Source organism: Elgaria multicarinata, chromosome 10 (genome assembly GCF_023053635.1).
Source record: "Elgaria multicarinata webbii isolate HBS135686 ecotype San Diego chromosome 10, rElgMul1.1.pri, whole genome shotgun sequence".
NCBI lineage: Eukaryota > Metazoa > Chordata > Lepidosauria > Squamata > Anguidae > Elgaria > Elgaria multicarinata.
Window position 1 is genome coordinate 14,736,462 of NC_086180.1, and position 18,673 is coordinate 14,755,134.

General features: G+C 41.7%; 1 protein-coding gene across 3 annotated transcripts in view; it reads right to left on the bottom strand.

Moving 5' to 3' along the window:
- Positions 1-242: 242 nt before the first annotated feature.
- ANTXR2 (ANTXR cell adhesion molecule 2) overlaps positions 243-18,673 on the bottom strand; it is a 157,400-nt gene continuing 138,969 nt past the window's right edge. For 2 of the 3 annotated variants that reach the window (XM_063135232.1, XM_063135231.1), the window contains one exon: positions 243-2,809. In XM_063135232.1, coding sequence (XP_062991302.1) covers positions 2,771-2,809 — 39 coding nt within the window. In that variant the 3' untranslated portion in view covers positions 243-2,770. The remainder of the gene's footprint in view (positions 2,810-18,673) is intronic. The other variant, XR_010025885.1, reaches the window with a different exon arrangement.

An 18,673-nucleotide genomic window follows, 5' to 3' on the forward strand; every position in this document is an offset into this window, starting at 1 on the left:
TTGGAAATAGAAACTATAAAGATGGAATGATATGATCAATTTTAAATAGGATCTTTTTGAATGCCACAAATATATTATCAACGTCTTCCTTTTAAATATTCATTTTTTAGTCTCCTGCAACAGAGGTTTCAACGTAGCTTTAGAAAAAGAAAAGAAAAAGTGGCCTTAAATATGCTATTTTACAGGGAAATGCAAGGCTATTTTGTTTTTCTAAACATCTCAGTTCAAATGCAAATAAACAATTACACATGGAATGTGAATTTATTTCAAATTCCATACTGGATGATTCAATATCTTGACCCAAGTCTGTAGTACCATTTGTCTAGGCAAATTCAGAGTAGCAAATTAGAAAATGTACATGATTTGGTTTTCACCATGAGCACAGAAAATAAGAATTTACAGACACTTAACCGATGTTTGCAGTAAACTAAATATTTGTTTGTGAAGAAACTGCATGTATTATGTGTTTTGTACATAAAATCGACTACGTTATCACATTGCTAACCCTGTCTAAAAGGTCTGCAGATCTGGTCTTAAAGCTAGAATTCTGTAATCCCCTAGAGTTTGCAGAAAAGTGGTTGTGGTGGCAGTTCGTTTTATTTATATTGCTAACACCATATATTACACATGCTGTAGCATCTGACAAATTTAAATAATACTACAAGCGTTAGTCCCCTGAGTTATCCTGTGACATGCCTTCCTGGAACTCATGTGATGACATGAGAAGGTGGGTCTATGAGTGGAAGCCAGTAGCGGGAGACGAGTGCAACCCCAGTGAAAGGATGCATCAGTTCTGGAAAGAAGGGCTTAAATACAAGAGAAATGACTTGTAGTAGAACCTTAGGAAAAGGATTTTATTCATTTGAGCTCACGTGGGGTGTTGGCAATGCTACCCGTGATGTAAATAATCTCAAGCCAATAATAGATGTGAGCAAGAGACGACGTCGTGGTGGAAGGCTTGTTCGGGAAGATCTGCAAATTTGGCCATCGACCAAGGGAATGATTTTACATCCCTTGAGATTTCAATGAGAAGCAACAAAGGGGATAATTAGACCAGCTCGCATCCCTTCGCTCTTTCCCGCCTTGCGCACATGCATGCCCACCAAACATGAAATGTTCGCCTTTTCCCCTCAAACGTGATGGTTGTTGAACTTATTTTTAGTGTCATTTGATAAGCCTCCCTTCTCGCAGAGAGACATCCCACTGACCCAGCCACTGGTCATTGTCTATACCGGTTCCCATCAAAGTAGGCGCACTTTGTCAGGTTTCGACTCGAATATCCATTTTGCATCTGAAGTACAGTATCGAAAGTGACTGGATCATTTGAGCCTTTTTCTTCAGCTGCTGCCTCCTTCCTCCCCCACAGTGTTTCCACTCACGCTAACATAATTTGGCATCGCCGACGTGACACAACGCTGGTTTTTCTAAAAAAAAATTATAATACATACTTCGTCAATGTTTTCTGATGGCCGGCACTCCTGTACATTTAATTTATAAATAGTGGAAAGGAGGTTTCTCGCCTTCTCTCCCTCTCTCTCTCTCTTTGGCCCCAATGTTGAATCTCCACCAAGGCATGGGACCCCCCTCAAAAACTGAGTAATGCGCATACAGTAATAGGTCATTCAATGTCAAAAGGCATAAAAAAGATGAGCAAAACCTTCACAGGCTGCTGCTTGCTGTTGCCTTTAATTATATTAATTAAACTTTGAAATTCTCATGCAAAGAGAGTTGCTGGCTTGTGACGCTGAAGAGCCCTTGGAGATTTGGGGGGGGGGGAGAGAGAGAGACGGACCCTGAGATACCAGCTTTGTGGCAACTGCTTTTTTTTTCAATCTTATCATCATAATAATACGTAAGCCTAGAATTACTAGGTATGTTTACAGAGGGTAATGTTTTTATGCACTACTGAGCGCCAAGTGCAGAAAAGGGGGAGAGAAAAAAATATCATCCACGGTGCCAAGGCCTTGAAGCTTCACTCCCTCAATCTCGACACAAGATCTTTGGTTACAGGCTTTCTTCTTGTAGAATAACGCTCTATTAATTTTTCCTTCCTGTCCTGGGTGCATAATGAAAGAAAGGTGTCTTCAGAAACTAAAGGGCAAAGTCTTGCTTGTCACCCATACCTTGAGGCGCCATGTCTACATTTTGTCATGCATGTGCACTACTCAGTGTTAAAGTGACAAGAACTTCAGTCAGAAGGTTCCCGTAAGGCACATTCCGATGTGGGGGAGGAGCGCATGGGCCTCAGAAGGGTTTAGTGATATGACATCGCTGTAAGGCAATAAACTCTTACATTTTTCCAAGCCTGGTGGGAATTTCACTCTTCTGCCTGTGGCGAATAGTTTCCTATTTAAATAACAAGTGCCGTCTTCACATCCAAGAAACAATGCAGCTTCTGGCAGAGGCACATAAAGGCTTGAGTATGTATAGTTCAACAGCAATAACAGCACCAAACACCAACGCAGTTGGCGTTTCGCTTGCAATTCCTGTACTGCATTTTCAGAGGAAGCCTGGGCATGCAAAGCCAAAGTTCTTCACGTCACCATCGCAAGTCATATAATACTGTGTTGAATACTATATGAGGTAACAAGCGAAAAAGAAAATGGCGGACATAGGAGCCTAGTGCAGCAGTAGGTGGCTTGTGGTGGAACCAAATGGAGCAAACATCCAGCTGTGAGGCTGAAGTTGTTCTAAGGATTTCCATAAGTGCTTCATTGTCTTTCTTTGGTTACAATATGGAAGTGATGGCTGTTCATCCTTTCGCTCTCCCTCACTGCGACTGAACGCGGGTGAAGTTCATGCACCGACCCTAAAAAGACAGAATATAATGTAACAGTTAGTTAACGGTTAAATATTTTTTTTAATGTCAGAATGTTTAAATCAAGGGGCAGAATCTCAGGCCCAGGGGTCAAATCCAGCTCTCTGGAGATCCCAATCTGGTCCTCAGGGGTTCCCCAAAAGGTCACGTCCCCTTCCCCTAGCTCCACCTCCTTTCTCCTAACCATTGGTTGTTTGGTGGTTTCACAGCTTTTGTGCAATTTTTCCCATCAATCTAAAAGGTTGAAATCCCTCCCCTAAGACTTGGATACTGGCAGTAAGAATGTTAAGCCTATCAATGCTGGTGTTTTTTGTCCCTCCCCCTTTTGCTTTTGGCCCCACCCACATTTGCATGCAAACCCCGCCCCCAAGAGCTTATCCCAAATGGTTCATTCCCTGGGCTGAAAGTGGTTCTGCATCCCTAGTTTAGATCATTGCTACGATCCATTAGATCAAATCTTGAAGAGCAACTGTGCTATACTATTTTGTCAATAAGAACCACAAATATTCATTGTAAGAATCCTATATAAATACATAACATGACTAAGAAAACCAAGAACAAGGAGTCTTGTGATACCTTAAAGACATAATGAAATTATTACGACCTAAGCTTTCATAGATGAGAGTCTGCTTCATCAAATGCGTGATATGGAAGTTAAGGCCACAATAAATCGCTTAATCTTTAAGGTGCCACAAGACTCTTTGTTGTATTGCTGCAACAGATTATCCTGGCTATGCCTCTGAAAATTGTGACCAAGGCCCTTTCTACACCTAAGGATTATCCCAGGAAAATGGAGGGATCATCCCTGCCTGCTCCCGGGATCCCCTGTGTGTCATTTACATGCACAGGGATGATCCCGGGACAATCCCGGGGTAAATGGCTGGTGTAGACATACCCTAAGAGAGACATGTTAAAGTATCTGTTAGGAATTAATGGTGTCTCAAATGTTATTTTCTCCACACTTTCAAAGTTTAGATAGTTTGGTCTGTCCTCTGGCTTTGGATTTCAAATGCTGACACGTTTTAATGGCAGGCAGGAAACTTTCTATTCAAAGTTGCGGATCTTCTGAATAAATCAAAACAGAAAAGGCAAACTGGTGTCCTGCAGATATTTTGGACTATGATGCCCATAATCCTTGTTCTTTGGTCATGCTAGGTAGGGTTTAGGAGAGCTGTAGTCCAAGACACGTGCAAGGCACCAGATTGTCTATCTCTGAACCAAAGGATTAACAATGTGACACTATCCAAATTCTAACTTTGGAGTCCAATGTATTTGCTTGGACTTAAGCAGGCAGAACATATCTCAAGTACTGCTGTAATTTTAGTTCCAAAGAATGCAAACTAAGTGGATCAGGTGATACCTGTTATTGTATTGATTTAATCACTATCTGTATCAACATGATCTAGTAAAAGACATCATGTGATTTCCTTTGTTTCTCACTTCTGGAATAATGCAAATGTTTTTACATTTAAGTGACTTCACATATCTGAGCAATTAGGTGTTAGCCTACTAAAGATTTTGCTAATATAAATGTGTCAGTCTTTAAGGTGCTACAGGATCCTTTGGAGGTTTTGCTACAACAGAAGAATATGGCGATTTTACTGGACATTTTAAACTAGAATTTTTCCGACCCACATCTCCCTCTGGCAAGCCCTCCAAGCATCCTGAAAATGCTATACATGGAGGGGTGAGCTCTGAGATGCTGAATGGGGAGGGACGGGACTGCAGGGTGGGACTGGAGAGGGAATCCCTCCCCCCCAAATAATAATAATAATAATAATAGGTTGAAGGCACCTTCTGGGAGTGGATCCTGGATTCAACCCAGCTACTCTAATACATCTTTTGCCACAGTAAACCAAATGAATAATTCTTTAAACGCATCTTCCATGGTGATCAGATTAACGTAATCATGATTTGCATCATCACCCAGCAGAAGGCCATGATTAAAATCAAGGGGATGAGCAGCTTGCTCGGCAGTGAGGGCCACACTGAGTATGTATCATGTGCTGAGGGGATGTAGCTGATTTACATATATTAGTTGCATGCAATTAACATAAATTGCACATTACTTTCTGGAACATGGCTAGCGCCAATCTAGAGTTGGAATTGCTGTACTTTGTCCATTACTGAAAGAAAGAAAGAAAGAAAGAAAGAAAGAAAGAAAGAAAGAAAGAAATTTGCCCTACATTTTTTTTTTGGGGGGGGAAACCTAGATTGCTTTTCAACCAATTAAAATACCATATTAATTAAAATCCAATTTCTTTTTTAAAAAAAAGAAGGAAGGAAGGAACGATCTAGTGGACACAACAATGCCCAAACTCCTTCTTCACACACAAAAAGGGAGATCCACTGCTCTGCTTTTTCCATGTTGGATCCTACTGCACATGGAAACCGAGAACAGCTTAGGTGGATGGGAAAGCAGATCCGCTCCTCCAGCTCTGAAGGCCCAAGAAGGTCTTGCACATGCTGGCTAAGCAGGCACAACTCCAGAGGATGCCTCCAACTGATCCAGGCAGTGTGTAAACATTCATATCCGTACTCAGATGCAGAAGGACGTCCCACTTCTGAACACAGACAGAAATAACTACCTGCCTCTGAACTGCGTGTCTGCCTGTCACCTGCAACTTCCACAAAGAGAATTTTTCATGTGAAGTGCTTTTGGGGAGTATAACTGGATCAGGACCAATGGTTTTTAATCCACCCTGTGTTTTGGATGCACCCTATGATCAACACCTGAGGCCCTCTTCCAAGGGCCTCCTGAGGGAGTTTCAGAGGGTGGAAACAAGGGAGAGGGCCTTGTTGGTGGTGACCCCTGAGTATGGAATGTTCTCCCCAGTGAGCTGTCCAGATGTTTTGGCCTACAACCATCATCAATGATAGCCAGCTTAGCCAATGGTGAGGGTTCATGGGAGTTGTAGGCCAAAACATCCGGAGGGCCACAAGTTGGTCAGCCAAGTAAATCATGGCTTCACAAGTCATAAACAAGGGCATCAGAGACTCCAGCAGAACCTACTACATTATCAGGTTGCATCTTAAGTTACAGGAAGGCAGATTTTGGTTGAACATCAGGAAAAACCTCTCAACGGTCAGAGCAGACAGACAATAGAGCCAATTGCCACGGGCAGTGGTGGGCAATCTGTTGTTGGAGGTATTCAAGCAAGGTCTTGTCAGTCATCTGTCAGGGATGTTTTAAACTGGATTCCTGCACTGAGCAGGTGATTGGACTTGGTGGCCTAAATTGCCCCTTCTAACTCTACGATTCTATGATCTTCCTGCCTAATAGGGTTTTGCGTTTGCCATACAGCATATCTCTGTATGTTTGATTTCCACAGCCAAGAACTGTAGTGTTTTGATGGAAATGCCCTGTTCCATTTTCACACGTTAACTGGGGATGTATAACGTTAAGCAGAACTGAGCAGCACTTTCCAAATTAGCAAATCAAATGTATAATGAATATTCAAGTACAAATACACATATGCTTGGTTCGTATTTACTGCAAATCAAACAACCTAATCTAATCTGAAGTTTGATTCTGAATAGCATGTGAAGCAAGTGAAGTAGACAAAGACGGAGGAAAATCCCCTCTGAGTTATGTGTATCTTGACTTGCCTATGTTACACTGAATGTTTTTAATCTGGGCGACGTTTACATGTGAATGTTGACAATCTCAGAATTCTGACAAGGTCTGAAAATCCAGAGATTCCACGGTGAATGTTGACATGTGATTGTCAGCATCTATTTGTGCATGTCACCAAAAAGTTGGGAAATGCATATATGTATCATCTATTTTCAAGCATTCATAAAGCTGATCAGAGATTTGGCAGCATTTGCAGGCGATCGTAGACAGACAGCAAATGCCAGACGGTCATATATAATATATGGCTGCTCTTGTTAATAATAATACTAAACCAACACAACTTAGCATTTAGGGAGCATGGTCAAATGTTCAAAGTGATTCTCATGCCTCTATAATGGGCTGCATTCATACGTAACAACAACCCAAAGGGGAGAGAGAGAGAGAGAGAGAGAGAGAGAGAGAGAGAGAGAGAGAGAGAGAGAGAGAAGAAACTAATTTAATTTGTTTTAATGTTACCTCACAGGCCTAGGACAGGCCTACCTTGCAGGGTTGTCGTGAGGGTAAGAGAGGGGAAGAAATGAATTTAATGTGTTTCAAGGTTAACTCACAGGCCTAGCACTGGCCTGCTACTTTAAAATGGTGGATCCACTTCCCTGCTATACATTATTCAGATATCTGGGCAATGCTGGGTATATTTTGAAAACATATTTTTAGGTTTTCATCTTTTTTGGCTGGTAGAAAGGGTGTTGTGTGTCCTGATTGTTTTTGAAGTTTAGACGGCTGCCCTGGCCAAGGCAGTAAGCCTGTGTGCACCAGTTGCTGGGGAACATGGGTGGGAGGGTGCCGTTGTACCATGTCCTGCTTGTTCATCCCTGGCCGGTGGCTGGTTGGCCACTGTTTGAACACAGTGCTGGACTAGATGGACCCTTGGTCTGATCCAGCATCAGGGCCCTTCTTATGTTCATGATGGGAGGTGTAAGCTTTTCAGGTAAAACAAAACATGTAGTTTATCACGAAGCTCTAATTTAAAATACAGTTCTTAGTAACACAATTCCCATTTATTCTAACTAAACAATTTACTAACTCAACCAAACTAAAAAAAACCCAACCAACCTAAAGATGAATAAGTTGCATAGAAATGTGTTATATATCAAATAAATGTTATATACATTATTCACGGATCCAAGCAATGCTGGGCATATCAGCGAGTATATAATATATGTCTGCTCTTGTTAATAATAACACTAAACCAACTCAACTTAGCATTGAGGGAGCGTGGTCAAATGGTCAAAGTGATTCTCGTGCCTCTATAAGTGGCTGCATTCATAAGTAACAACAACCCGTAGTTTGCTGTTAGGAGGGCAGTTTGAGGGCAAGCATGAAGGGTAGGCACGGCTGGGCACCTGTCGAGGGCCCAGCAGGACAAGAACGGGAGTTGCTGCTTCTCACCACTGCTGCAACCTGTTCACCCATCTCTCACTCTCTGGCCCAAACAATAGTGGGGTTGAGGAGAAGTAGTCGTAGAAGTCACGGCCTTCTTGCTCCCTGGCTCTCTGCCTGTCAAGCAAGCAAGGGGCTGCACGGATGAGAAGAAAGAGGATGAGGAGCAACAGCAGCTGGTGGTGAGAAGGTAGACGGATAGAGGGGGACACACCAAAGACAGGCAGCCTTGAGCTTGGGACCACACACTCTTTTCACCTCCTTTCCCATATGAGAGGAGGAGGAGGAGGAGGGGATTCAAAGCTCCTGCTCAGCCTTGCCTACAAATCATAGTTTGCCCTCTGTGTTTCAGCCAGCAACCCATTATTTCCCACTTTCGGATTAAGGACTAGTGATTTTTTTTTGCTGAGAACCAGGAAAGGAAGCTTCTATTCTCTTCTCATGTGCCAAGGAAAGAAAAGAGGAAGCGCATGGGCTCAAAGTCACCAACACTCATCATGGCAAAGCGCGGTTTGAAGTTACATCTGAATGCAATCGCTGAATCCATTTAAAAAAAAACAAATAAAAATTAATAGACATTTTCCACTGGCCTGCAATTTCCAAAATATAAACTATGAACTAAAAAGCTAGGGTCACAATCCTATGCACGTGTAGACAGAAAGAAGTCCTACAACTCCCAGCATGCTCCAGCGTAAACATGCATAAGATTGCGCCTTAAGTGAAAAAATAATAATAATCTGGATATATTATTTTTATTTGAGGAGTGGAAAAAATACAAGGAAGACCCTGTTCTCAGTAATCTATTGAGCTGTAATCATCATCATCATCATCATCATCCTGCCGGGATTAATTTAATAATCTTAAAGAAATGCAATCTTCCAATGTAAGCCTCTTTACTTTACTTGAATTTCATTTTGCCCCAAAGCTACAACTTTTTCCTATAAAGGCAATATAAAGTTAAGCAGTTGATCTAGATCCCTGTGAAAACGCCGTGCTGTCATTTATGTCATGGATCCACCTACCCCAACACTGTCTACTCTGGCTGGCAGAAGCTCTGAGGTCTCTTGCAACCTGCAATGGAGGTGGACTGCTGGAGAAACTGGAAAGTGAACCATTGTGCATGCAAAGCATTTGTTCTACCCCTGAGCTACAGCCCCGCCCCCCCAATGTCTCCATGGCTCTTACCACCCTCCACTCTCAAGCTATCAGGTAAGCAAAGAGGGTTATGAGATATTCTAACCACAGCAATGCAGCACTTTCAGTTTTATGTATTCTGAACTTTATTCTTCCTTTTCATATTGCTGGCCTTGAAGGTGAGAGACATGACATCAAAATGCATGTAGATGAGGCCATCTTTTCCTGAACTGTGAGCCTGCTCAGCAATAACCTGAACGTTAGAAAACACACTGAAAGTGCTAATGAATGTAAAGGTCAGGAATGTTGTATCACCACTGATGTAACAGCACAGATTCCATGCCAGCGCAGTAAAGAGCAAGTTGCATGGGTACGTAATAGAATGTGACAAGGTGTGCATTTTGATAATGCACGCATGCAGAGGGCACATTAGAGATTCCCATATATAGACAAAGCAACTTCTAGTGCTGTAGTTACTTTGTTTCCCCAAATCCTATCCAGAATCTACTGCTCTGAAGTCGAGTCCCATGTGCATAAGAAACTTGAGGAGTGGCACCCCAAATTTAGTCATGGTCTTTGACACTTCACTTGTGGACTATGCGTTATCTTTGATAAGGAGAACACTGCTGGGTAAGACCAAGGTTCCATCCAGTTCATCTTCCTGTTTCTGGGAAGCCCACAGCACACCATAAAAGTAACAAACCTCCTCCATTGTTTGCCTCCCAGTAACAGGTATTCAGAGGAATACCGAACCTAAAACTGGGGGTTCCATTTATCTTTTGATGTCCTCCACAAATTCCTCTAATCCCGCTTTAGATCCATCTATGGCCTTAGCTAGACCTACCGGTTATTGCGCGATGCAGGGGTAAAGAATTCACAATGTTTTTATCGTGATATCCCCCCTCTGTTTACACATGGCGAGTTCACCATTTTGTTTTGTTTTGTTTTTTAAAGGGGAAGATGCGCATGAGTGCTTGTGCACAAAAGATAAGGTGGGGTTTTTTTTTAAAAAAAACTTATTTTCCCCACTCACCTCAACCCACCCCCAATGGGCACAGTGCTTCTGAGGAGCTCTGCACCCCGTGCACAGGTCCCGGCTCCTCGCAAGTAACTGGGACAAACTGCGATGTCTGGCTACACATTCCGGAGTCTCGGGCTCAGCCCAAGACCGAGATAAAACCAGGCTCAAAGGGTAGGGTGAGATCCCTGGGCAAGGGAGCGATCGTTCCTCCCTGGTCCCGGGATCCCCTGTGCATCATGTGGATGCACAGGGATGATCCCGGGGATCGCCCCGGGATTTCACCCCATCTAGCTAAGGCCTAAGACAGAAGTAGGCAACCTTTTGGGGGCCCACCTGGCAATTTGAGGAACTATTCCTGGGCACCCCCGCCCCAAACAGCTGCCATGGGAGGCAAGTAACCTGCCCCAAAGTTTGACTACTTGGCAGAGGTGGGGACTGAGTCCCAGCACACTAAAAAGCTTCTTTGAACCCAAAATTTTCATCACCAACAGAAACTGATTTCACAACAATCTCAGCTGCTGAAAAGGTGTTTAAAAAAATATTGGTTAATATTAAGAGTAGAACACCCCATTGCCTAGCCCTGATCTAAGTCCATGAATATCACCACATCTTGAGGCATCTAATTCTGTATTTGCATTATACTTTGTGTGAAGAAATAGCCTTCTTTGTGTAACCTGAATCCAATGACAATCCAGGTCACTGGATGACTCAGTATCACGAGAGTTAATTATTTAAACCAGTGGTTCCCAATTGGTGGTCCACGTAACCCACCCAGGGGGTCCATGACACCATTCACCTATTAGCTCTGCAAGGTCCACATTTTAATAAAAGAAAATACGCTGGCTCCCGCGCTCCATTTGCTTCGACAGTGACGTCATGCGCGAAAGCACCTGTGTGATTTAGCGACTAGCTTCAGAGATTACTTCCCTGCAGCTAATCCTGAAAACTCATGGATAAGAAATCCTTTTGAATGTGGTGATGTACAACTAATGACTCTATCTGCGGAAGAGCAAGATGCACTTGTTGACGTGACTTGTGATGGTTCACTGAAATCATTTTTCGAAGAATATAGACTGGACCAATTCTCGTTGAAGGTTTTTCCTGATTATAAGAAGTTAGGTGAAAAAGCTTTGAAACATCTAGTTCCCTTTTGTTCCACATATCTTTGTGAACAAACATTTTCGACATTTTGTTATATGAACAGCAAGCATAGAAATCGGCTCGATGTTAATCCAGTTTTGAGATTAAAAGTAGGAAACATTGAACCAGATGTGGAAGGGAGTGTTCAGGACAAAAAGAGGCATGATTTCTCCCATCACATTTAGGTTTAGTAGCTGCTCAACAGGTCACAATTAGTTCAATTGTAAACTAGACGTTAGTAAAATAAAATTCGGCTTTATATTCCTAACTAAATCATTGTCATTTTTGCGTGGTAATATCACAAATGTTATGGTCTGTTTTTTGGTATACCTAAAATCCTTTGCTTATTAGGGGCTACCCCTTATTTTCTCCAAAAAATTGCTTCGCACAGGTAACTACCATAGAGATAACAATTTTTTCCCCAAAAAGTAGGGGGTCCATGGCTTAGCATTTGAAAAACAAGGGGTCCTCAGTACTTAGCTAATTGGGAACCACTGATTTAAACCATTCCATGAAAGAGAACTCAAGGCAGGAACAACTTCACTCAAAAAAAAATGTGTTGTGGATTGGGATGAAAGACTGTCTTTAAACTGTTTATCTTTTATAAAAGCGGATGAGAGAGATATCCAATAATCATCAATATAATCTTGCCATGACTGGCTGGGGAATGCTGGGAGTCGTAGGACTTTTTTCTGCCTAAACGTGCATAGGATTGCACCCTTAGGGGCATAGGATTGCACCCTTTGGGGGTTTTCTAACTGTTGTATTTCTTGGAGCTTCTTCAAGCCTACTGAGACCTCCTTCTTGCACATTCTATTATGGTGATTACATAAACATCCACACTCACTTCTGAAGTTTGGAAATAAAGGGAATGATATTACATTACAAAGTTTTATATAAAATTATTTCTTCCATTTTCAAAGCCTTTCCTCTTGTGACACTCCAGCTTTGTTTTTCTGGCAATATCTTTATTCTCCTTTTGTTCCCCCTTCTCCCTTTTCTTCTTGATTTTTATTACCTGCTGTGATCTGTATTGTTTGGGCTGCTCTGGAAACAATGTCTGAAAAGCAGCTAACAAATATTTTAAATAAACAAATCCATTTGAGAAATGGATAGAATCCATTAGTCCAGATTTCCCTCCCCGGTTCCAGATTTCCTCCTTTCCGGCACTTGAATTCAAAAAAAAATCTGAGAAGACCGGGTTTTCATCTCAGCTGCATAACTACAATCTGTCAATGTGTTGACTTAATGTTACCTTCATGCCCTCGTACTCAATTAAACAATCAATACATCCAATTTGAATTCAGATGTATTATGCCTTGTAAATCATTGGGTCATAAACCTTAACAATATCAATATGTAGTCAGTATAAAATTGAAATAAATTAGTGTCTTAGGGCTACAGTAATTAAAACATGAGCTATGCAAGCATCCCATGATAATCTCATGAGAGTTGAATGTAACTTGGAGGGGCCAAATGCATTTCAGGAGACAGATCTGGTTTTGTGGCTTAAGCATGTGGGTTTAGGATCTTCTAAGGCCTCAATCCTACACATTTTTCGACAGAAAAAAGTCCTACAACTCTCAGCATTCCTCAGCCAGTTTAGACTTTTTTCTTTCTAAATGTGCATAAGATTGCACCCTAAGTCTTTAAGGTGGTGCAAGACAGTGTGTGTTTTAGCCCCAGACCCACTTGGATGAAGTCCCTGGTTTGTTTAGAATGGTGCTTTGAATTACACATGTAAAAAAAGTTTTCTTAGTATATATTTTATTTATTAAAACATCTGTATCCCGCCCTATTATCACTGGGATCTCAGGGCAGCGTACAGATAAAATCAGAACAGCGCCCTCCTTACACTTGCTGCAGGGCTTTCAAGGAACTACAGGTATTAGAAGCATCTGCCTTAGAGACAAGGTATATCCACAATCACCCTTCAAAAATATAACATTTGGGAGACCCTAGGAAAGGGGCTGAACTCTGAAGAACGACAAATAGAGCTGAGAGAACTTTCCTTGGAAGACATCTTTCCCAGAAAAGTTCTGAGATGTTTCTTTTCTTGCTTCCCATACGGCCACTTTGCAGAATATTTAACACCTTTTCTTCACCATATTTTCGGTGGTGGCTACCTTCCCTTCCACCACACGCCACCCCATGCCCAATAACTTTACTAGGTATTGTGGAGGATGGAAAATGGGGGACGGGGTGTCAACGCAGTTGCTATTGTTGCCACTTGCAGTGGCGGTTCAAAAAAGAAAGAAAGAAAGAAAGAAAGAAAGAAAGAAAGAAAGAAAGAAAGGCTCTTAGGAAAAGAGAAAGAAGCTGAGCTACTACCTCTGGCAATGGTGAACTTTACTGCTGAGAAACTGTTGGAGAACTTTTCCTCCCCCTGGAGAAATTCAGTGGAATGATCCCCCTAATTTCTTTGTCCAGAAACAGAGTAGAGAATTTCATGAAGCCATTGCACACAGCTCTAGTTATACTCTTAAAGGCAGCCTAATAATAATAATAATAATAATAATAATAATAATAATAATAATAATAATAATAATAATAGCATAGTAGTGTGCACAACTAAATACTGTTTTTTAAGATTTAGTGGCCAGCTTTTCCTCTAAACATGTTACATTTAGAAACTGACATCACCAACTGAACTTAAACAAGTGTCATGTTTTCCAGTTGACGAGGTGTTAACATTCTACAGGCATTAACATTCACAGCCCCTTCGCTGGCTCCGTGCACAGGATGTATTTCACCGCTATAACTGTTAGAATATTGGGTTCACCTCATAAATATCCACAGACACCTGCAGTTTAGTTTAAATACTATATATTTAAACACAGGGAGCGGATTGATATATTTACTTTGGAAACGGATTAGTAAATACCATCGTTCTCTGTGACTTTGAAATGTTCCCAAAGTTTTAAGCGGACACTTCCTCACATGCATTCTCTTGCTGACAAAATCTCTCCCAGGAATGAGAAGGCTCATTTGTGTCCTCCCGTGATGGCTCACATGATCATTTCAGCATGCAGTTATAAAAGGACAAATGCATGGAACAGAAAATGAAAATTTCATATACAAAGGCACACTGACTGAGGGAGAGAGGAATCGGTCTCTTTGACATTCGATAACGTTCACATTTTTTTCCCCAAACACAAGTTCATTCCTGTATCAATTTGTGAGTTTTTTTTTATTTAGTGTGCACAAAAATGTGCATCAATTTTTGCACGCACAAAAACTCTGTTACATTTTTGTACACAATTTCCCCTAAAATATGCATTTTTGCAAACACTTTCCTTTCGTATATGCTATTTTGGAATCCCTCCCCACCCCCAGTCCCGTAGATATATTTGTATGGAGTTTCCCCCAATGTATGCAATTTTTGATTAGAAAATTGTACTGTGAAATTTGGTGACGTGTGAAAACTGTAGGATATTTACATCCCTGGTCGTATATTAATTTGGGAAGTGCAAAATAAGTAGGTTTCTATTAAATTGTGACCCAAATGAATTTTGTCCCCTTCTGGATTCTGAGCCCATATAGATTACTTTTTCACCACATACATATTCAAATGATGCACGATAAAACCCTTCTTACGGCTTAGCAGGATGATATAGATGTGCCAGCTACGCCAGGATGAGAAAGACAGAGGCCATAGCTAGATGAGGGTTTTTCTCGGGGATCGCCCTGGGATCATCCCTGTGCATCCACATGACGCACAGGGGATCCCTGGAGCAGGGAGGGATGATCCCTCCATTTCCCTGGGATTTTGCCCTACCCTTCTAGCCCGGTTTTTCCACAGTCCCAGGCTGATCCCAAGACCGCAGAACGTGTGGGCGCGCGTTGCGGTTTGTCCCATCTCCTTGCGACAAATTGCGAGGAGCCAGGAGCTCTGTGCCCATCGGGGGGGGGGGGGAGAGCGAGGGGATTTTTTAAAAAAACAACACTTACCTTCTGCGCAGGAGTGCTCATGCGCTCCATGTTCTTTAAAAGAAAAAAATGGTGGCCGCAATGTCGCGCACCGCGTGTAGACGAGGGCGACGATCTCGCGATCATAAAATCGTGAGATCGCCTCCCTCTGACCCCCCTCATCTAGCTGGGGCCTAAGATTTTATACCTCTGGTTGCCATAATGCATCAATGGAACTGAGTGCCACATGGCGTGGCAACAGCTGGAGACCTGAAAGAGTTTTGAAAATGGGATTTATCAGATTCCTCTGAGTATCTGTGCAGCGGGCTGGTGGCTGACTTCTTAGAAACATTGGACTGGCCACTAATGGAAGCAGGATTCCGCACTAGATAAACCAGGGGTGGGCAATGTCAGACCTGTGGCCCAAACCTGGCCTGCCTGCGGTCCCATCTGGTGTTCTCGGGTTCCCCAAAGAGCCACGCCGCCTCCCTCCCATCAGCAGGGGATTCTTGCTTCTCCCCTGCTGATTATTTGGTACTTTCCCTGCTTTTGTGTAGTTTGTTCCCCATTCTAAAAAGTTGAAATGCCTCTCCTAAGGGCTTCGTTACTGGCAGGAAGAGAGATTTCAGCTAAAATATATGCCGGGATTTTGGGCCCATTCCTTTTGCCTTTGGCCCCAGCAAGGTTTTTCTTATGACAGATATTGGTCATGACCCATATGTCATGCTGGTGAGCATCCCAGGGGCATCTGGGTGGCCGCTGTTGGAGGATTACTTAATGAACTACATGGGTTGGGTTTCAAAAGTTCGATGGAGAGTCTGAATATTTCTGGTTAATTCTGTGCTATATTGCCAAACATTTCTGCCCACTGACATCACGCATTTTCCCACGGAAATTTAAAAAACAACAACAACAGTGAAAGTCAAATACATCTATAGTTACAATGAATGGTAAGTAAATAAAAGCAAGCAATATTAAATGTATCTCTAAGTGGAGAATTTCTTGACTCAATCAAGTCTGGATAGGCGCACATTTGCAGGAGTAGGACAGAAGAAGGATGGTGCCTGTACTTTATTGGTGCCAGAATTATTACCTACAGGGTAGAAAATCTTTAAGGGCTGAAGATCCCAGGAATCTGATGTAGCTGCAGCTAGTTCCAAACACAACTTAACCTGGGTAATGAAATCAGCAATGTGTTGGTCCAAGAGAGTCAACCAACTATTATCGCCAAGGTTTTTAGTTCACAGGCTGCTTTTAGAAAATGCTATTAAGGGCAGCTCTTTTTATCCTCGCTAATAGTGCTTATTTTGTAACTGGACATATGGACGTATCAACCCTGTTGCCACAGAGCATAAAGCCGTCAAGTACATGTTCATCAGCGCTTTAACCTCGTGAGTGCCAGGCCTGCAGTGACAACACAGGCAGGACATACTGATGCAACAGCGTCACACCCTTTGCCAAGCTCCCTCATGACCGGAAAGGCAGACCAAAATAAAAGTGGATTGTTTAAAAAGGTTTCTCTGTACATTGGCACTCAAAAGGACACTCAGTTAATCCTTTTGTCCATTTGTTGCAAGTATTCATGAAAACGTATCCTGTGCGGAATGGCAGACATCAATCCATTGTTTATATTGTACATTTCTCTCAGCCTGTCTATTGAATGTAGCCTGCAGGCCCTCTGCGTAAGGCCCAATTCATTCTACGTTCATTATGAGCACTAAACCTATTTTAAGCAGCAACAATAAAGAACAAATAGAATAACAGTAATCAGAATTGCAGCAATAAAGTACTAATTATACTAGCATTACATTTAATACTTGTAGTACTGATATAATGGCAACAGTAATAGCTGAAGAAGCACTAAGATATGGTGGGAAATGGATGCATTTATAGTTCCAAGGCTCAGACTAGTCGTCTCAATGACAAGGAGAGTACAGGTTATGTGTTTGTGGAGAGCCAGTTCCAGAGGACATAACACACTATGTATTTCACTGCCCCCCTTATATATAGATATAAGGACAAGTTATTTAGAGCCTTTTTTAAAGAAAGTGAAATACTGGGGTGCTAAGGAAAAACTGAGTTATTTATTATCTTCAACCAACCCATATGTGATACAAAGGGTTGCACTATTTGCAGTGAAAGCTAATAGATGTAGAGCAAAGTTTTTAGATACAATTGGAGTGTGTTGTTATAAAGATTCAGAGATATAAATGAAATGTCATTGAGAAGCAATTAAAGGTTTTTGTATGTCTGCTGTGCTCCTATCTTATTATCCTTTTAGTAATGCATGTTACGTTTTTGATAGCTCTGTAATTTTTAACCATATGTAATTTTTATTATGTATAGTATAGCAAAATGTCAAGTTTGTATGTGTTGCAATGATCTGTGGATTGAGCAATAAACATATTGATATTGATATTGACAAGGAGAGTATTATTATGGAAAAAGCCAAGCCAGGAGTGGGGGCAGGCTCACTCATCTCAAGTAATGTAGTGATAATATCAGCCTACCTTAAGTACCCTTTGCACACACCTTTAGCAGCTTCTGGGTGGTGCAATTCCATATCACAGAGGAGCATGTGAATTAAGTCATGTTAGTGTGTGAATTAAACTCTGCAGATCTTTATCGCCCTATCAGCCCCCTAGCAATGATGAGGAATATAGAAATAAGGAAAAGGCTTTGATATGTATTAACAAAAGGCACAAATAGCAGCAGCATTTCCCTTTGTTAGATTCAATTCATGTGAAATATCAATTTAACAAATTAATGCCACTCCCTTAGCACACAATAACTATTGTAACAATTGCTGTTCAATAAACCTCATTTAAACCATTATTTACCAGGCCTCTGATCTATACATCTATTCCACCACCCACCCCAAGAAGCAGACAAGCCTGCCTTTTGGAATACACAGTACTAATGTGCTTGCAAAGTAGCATACCACTAGTTAAATGAACACACACACCCTAAAAATGCTTCCAGACAAGGAATTTTATGGGGTCCATTTGTTATGGACTTCCAATCGTGAAACACCCCCCCAACCCGTGTTTTCCCACCACTTCTCCTGTCTTTTTTCTTACCTCAGAAAATCCACTGAGGAGAAAAAAGACGGAATAGTGGCACAATGACTTCTAATAGGTAGGTTCCCTCCACCTGGAAGCACCCAAAATGCAATGATGCTCGAAAAAGCGATAAAAGAAGGGGGATAGTCTATGCACACGGTCGTTAAATGCTGTAACAGTAAGAACAAAGGTCAAAATAGCCTTGGATTTTTAATTAGTCAAGGAGGAATCCTCAAGAACAGAGGTAGGTGCTATATAAATAAATAATATGGTGCTATACAATATGGTGCTATATAAATAAATAAATAATAATAATAATAATAATAATAATAATAATAATAATAATAATAATAAGCCAGTGGCATAAGGGCTTGAGTGCGCGATACTTTGAACAGAACAGATTTGGACTGTTCTGCAAAGGAGGAGAAAGCAACAGAGACCCTAAAACAGATTTTGCACATAACAGCCCTCTAGATGCCACTATCATACAGCTGCCTCTTCCCCAAACGAAAGCAGCTGCTAGGCTACCAGAAAGTTGGATGTTGATGCACTGATAATGCAGCATCCCTCCT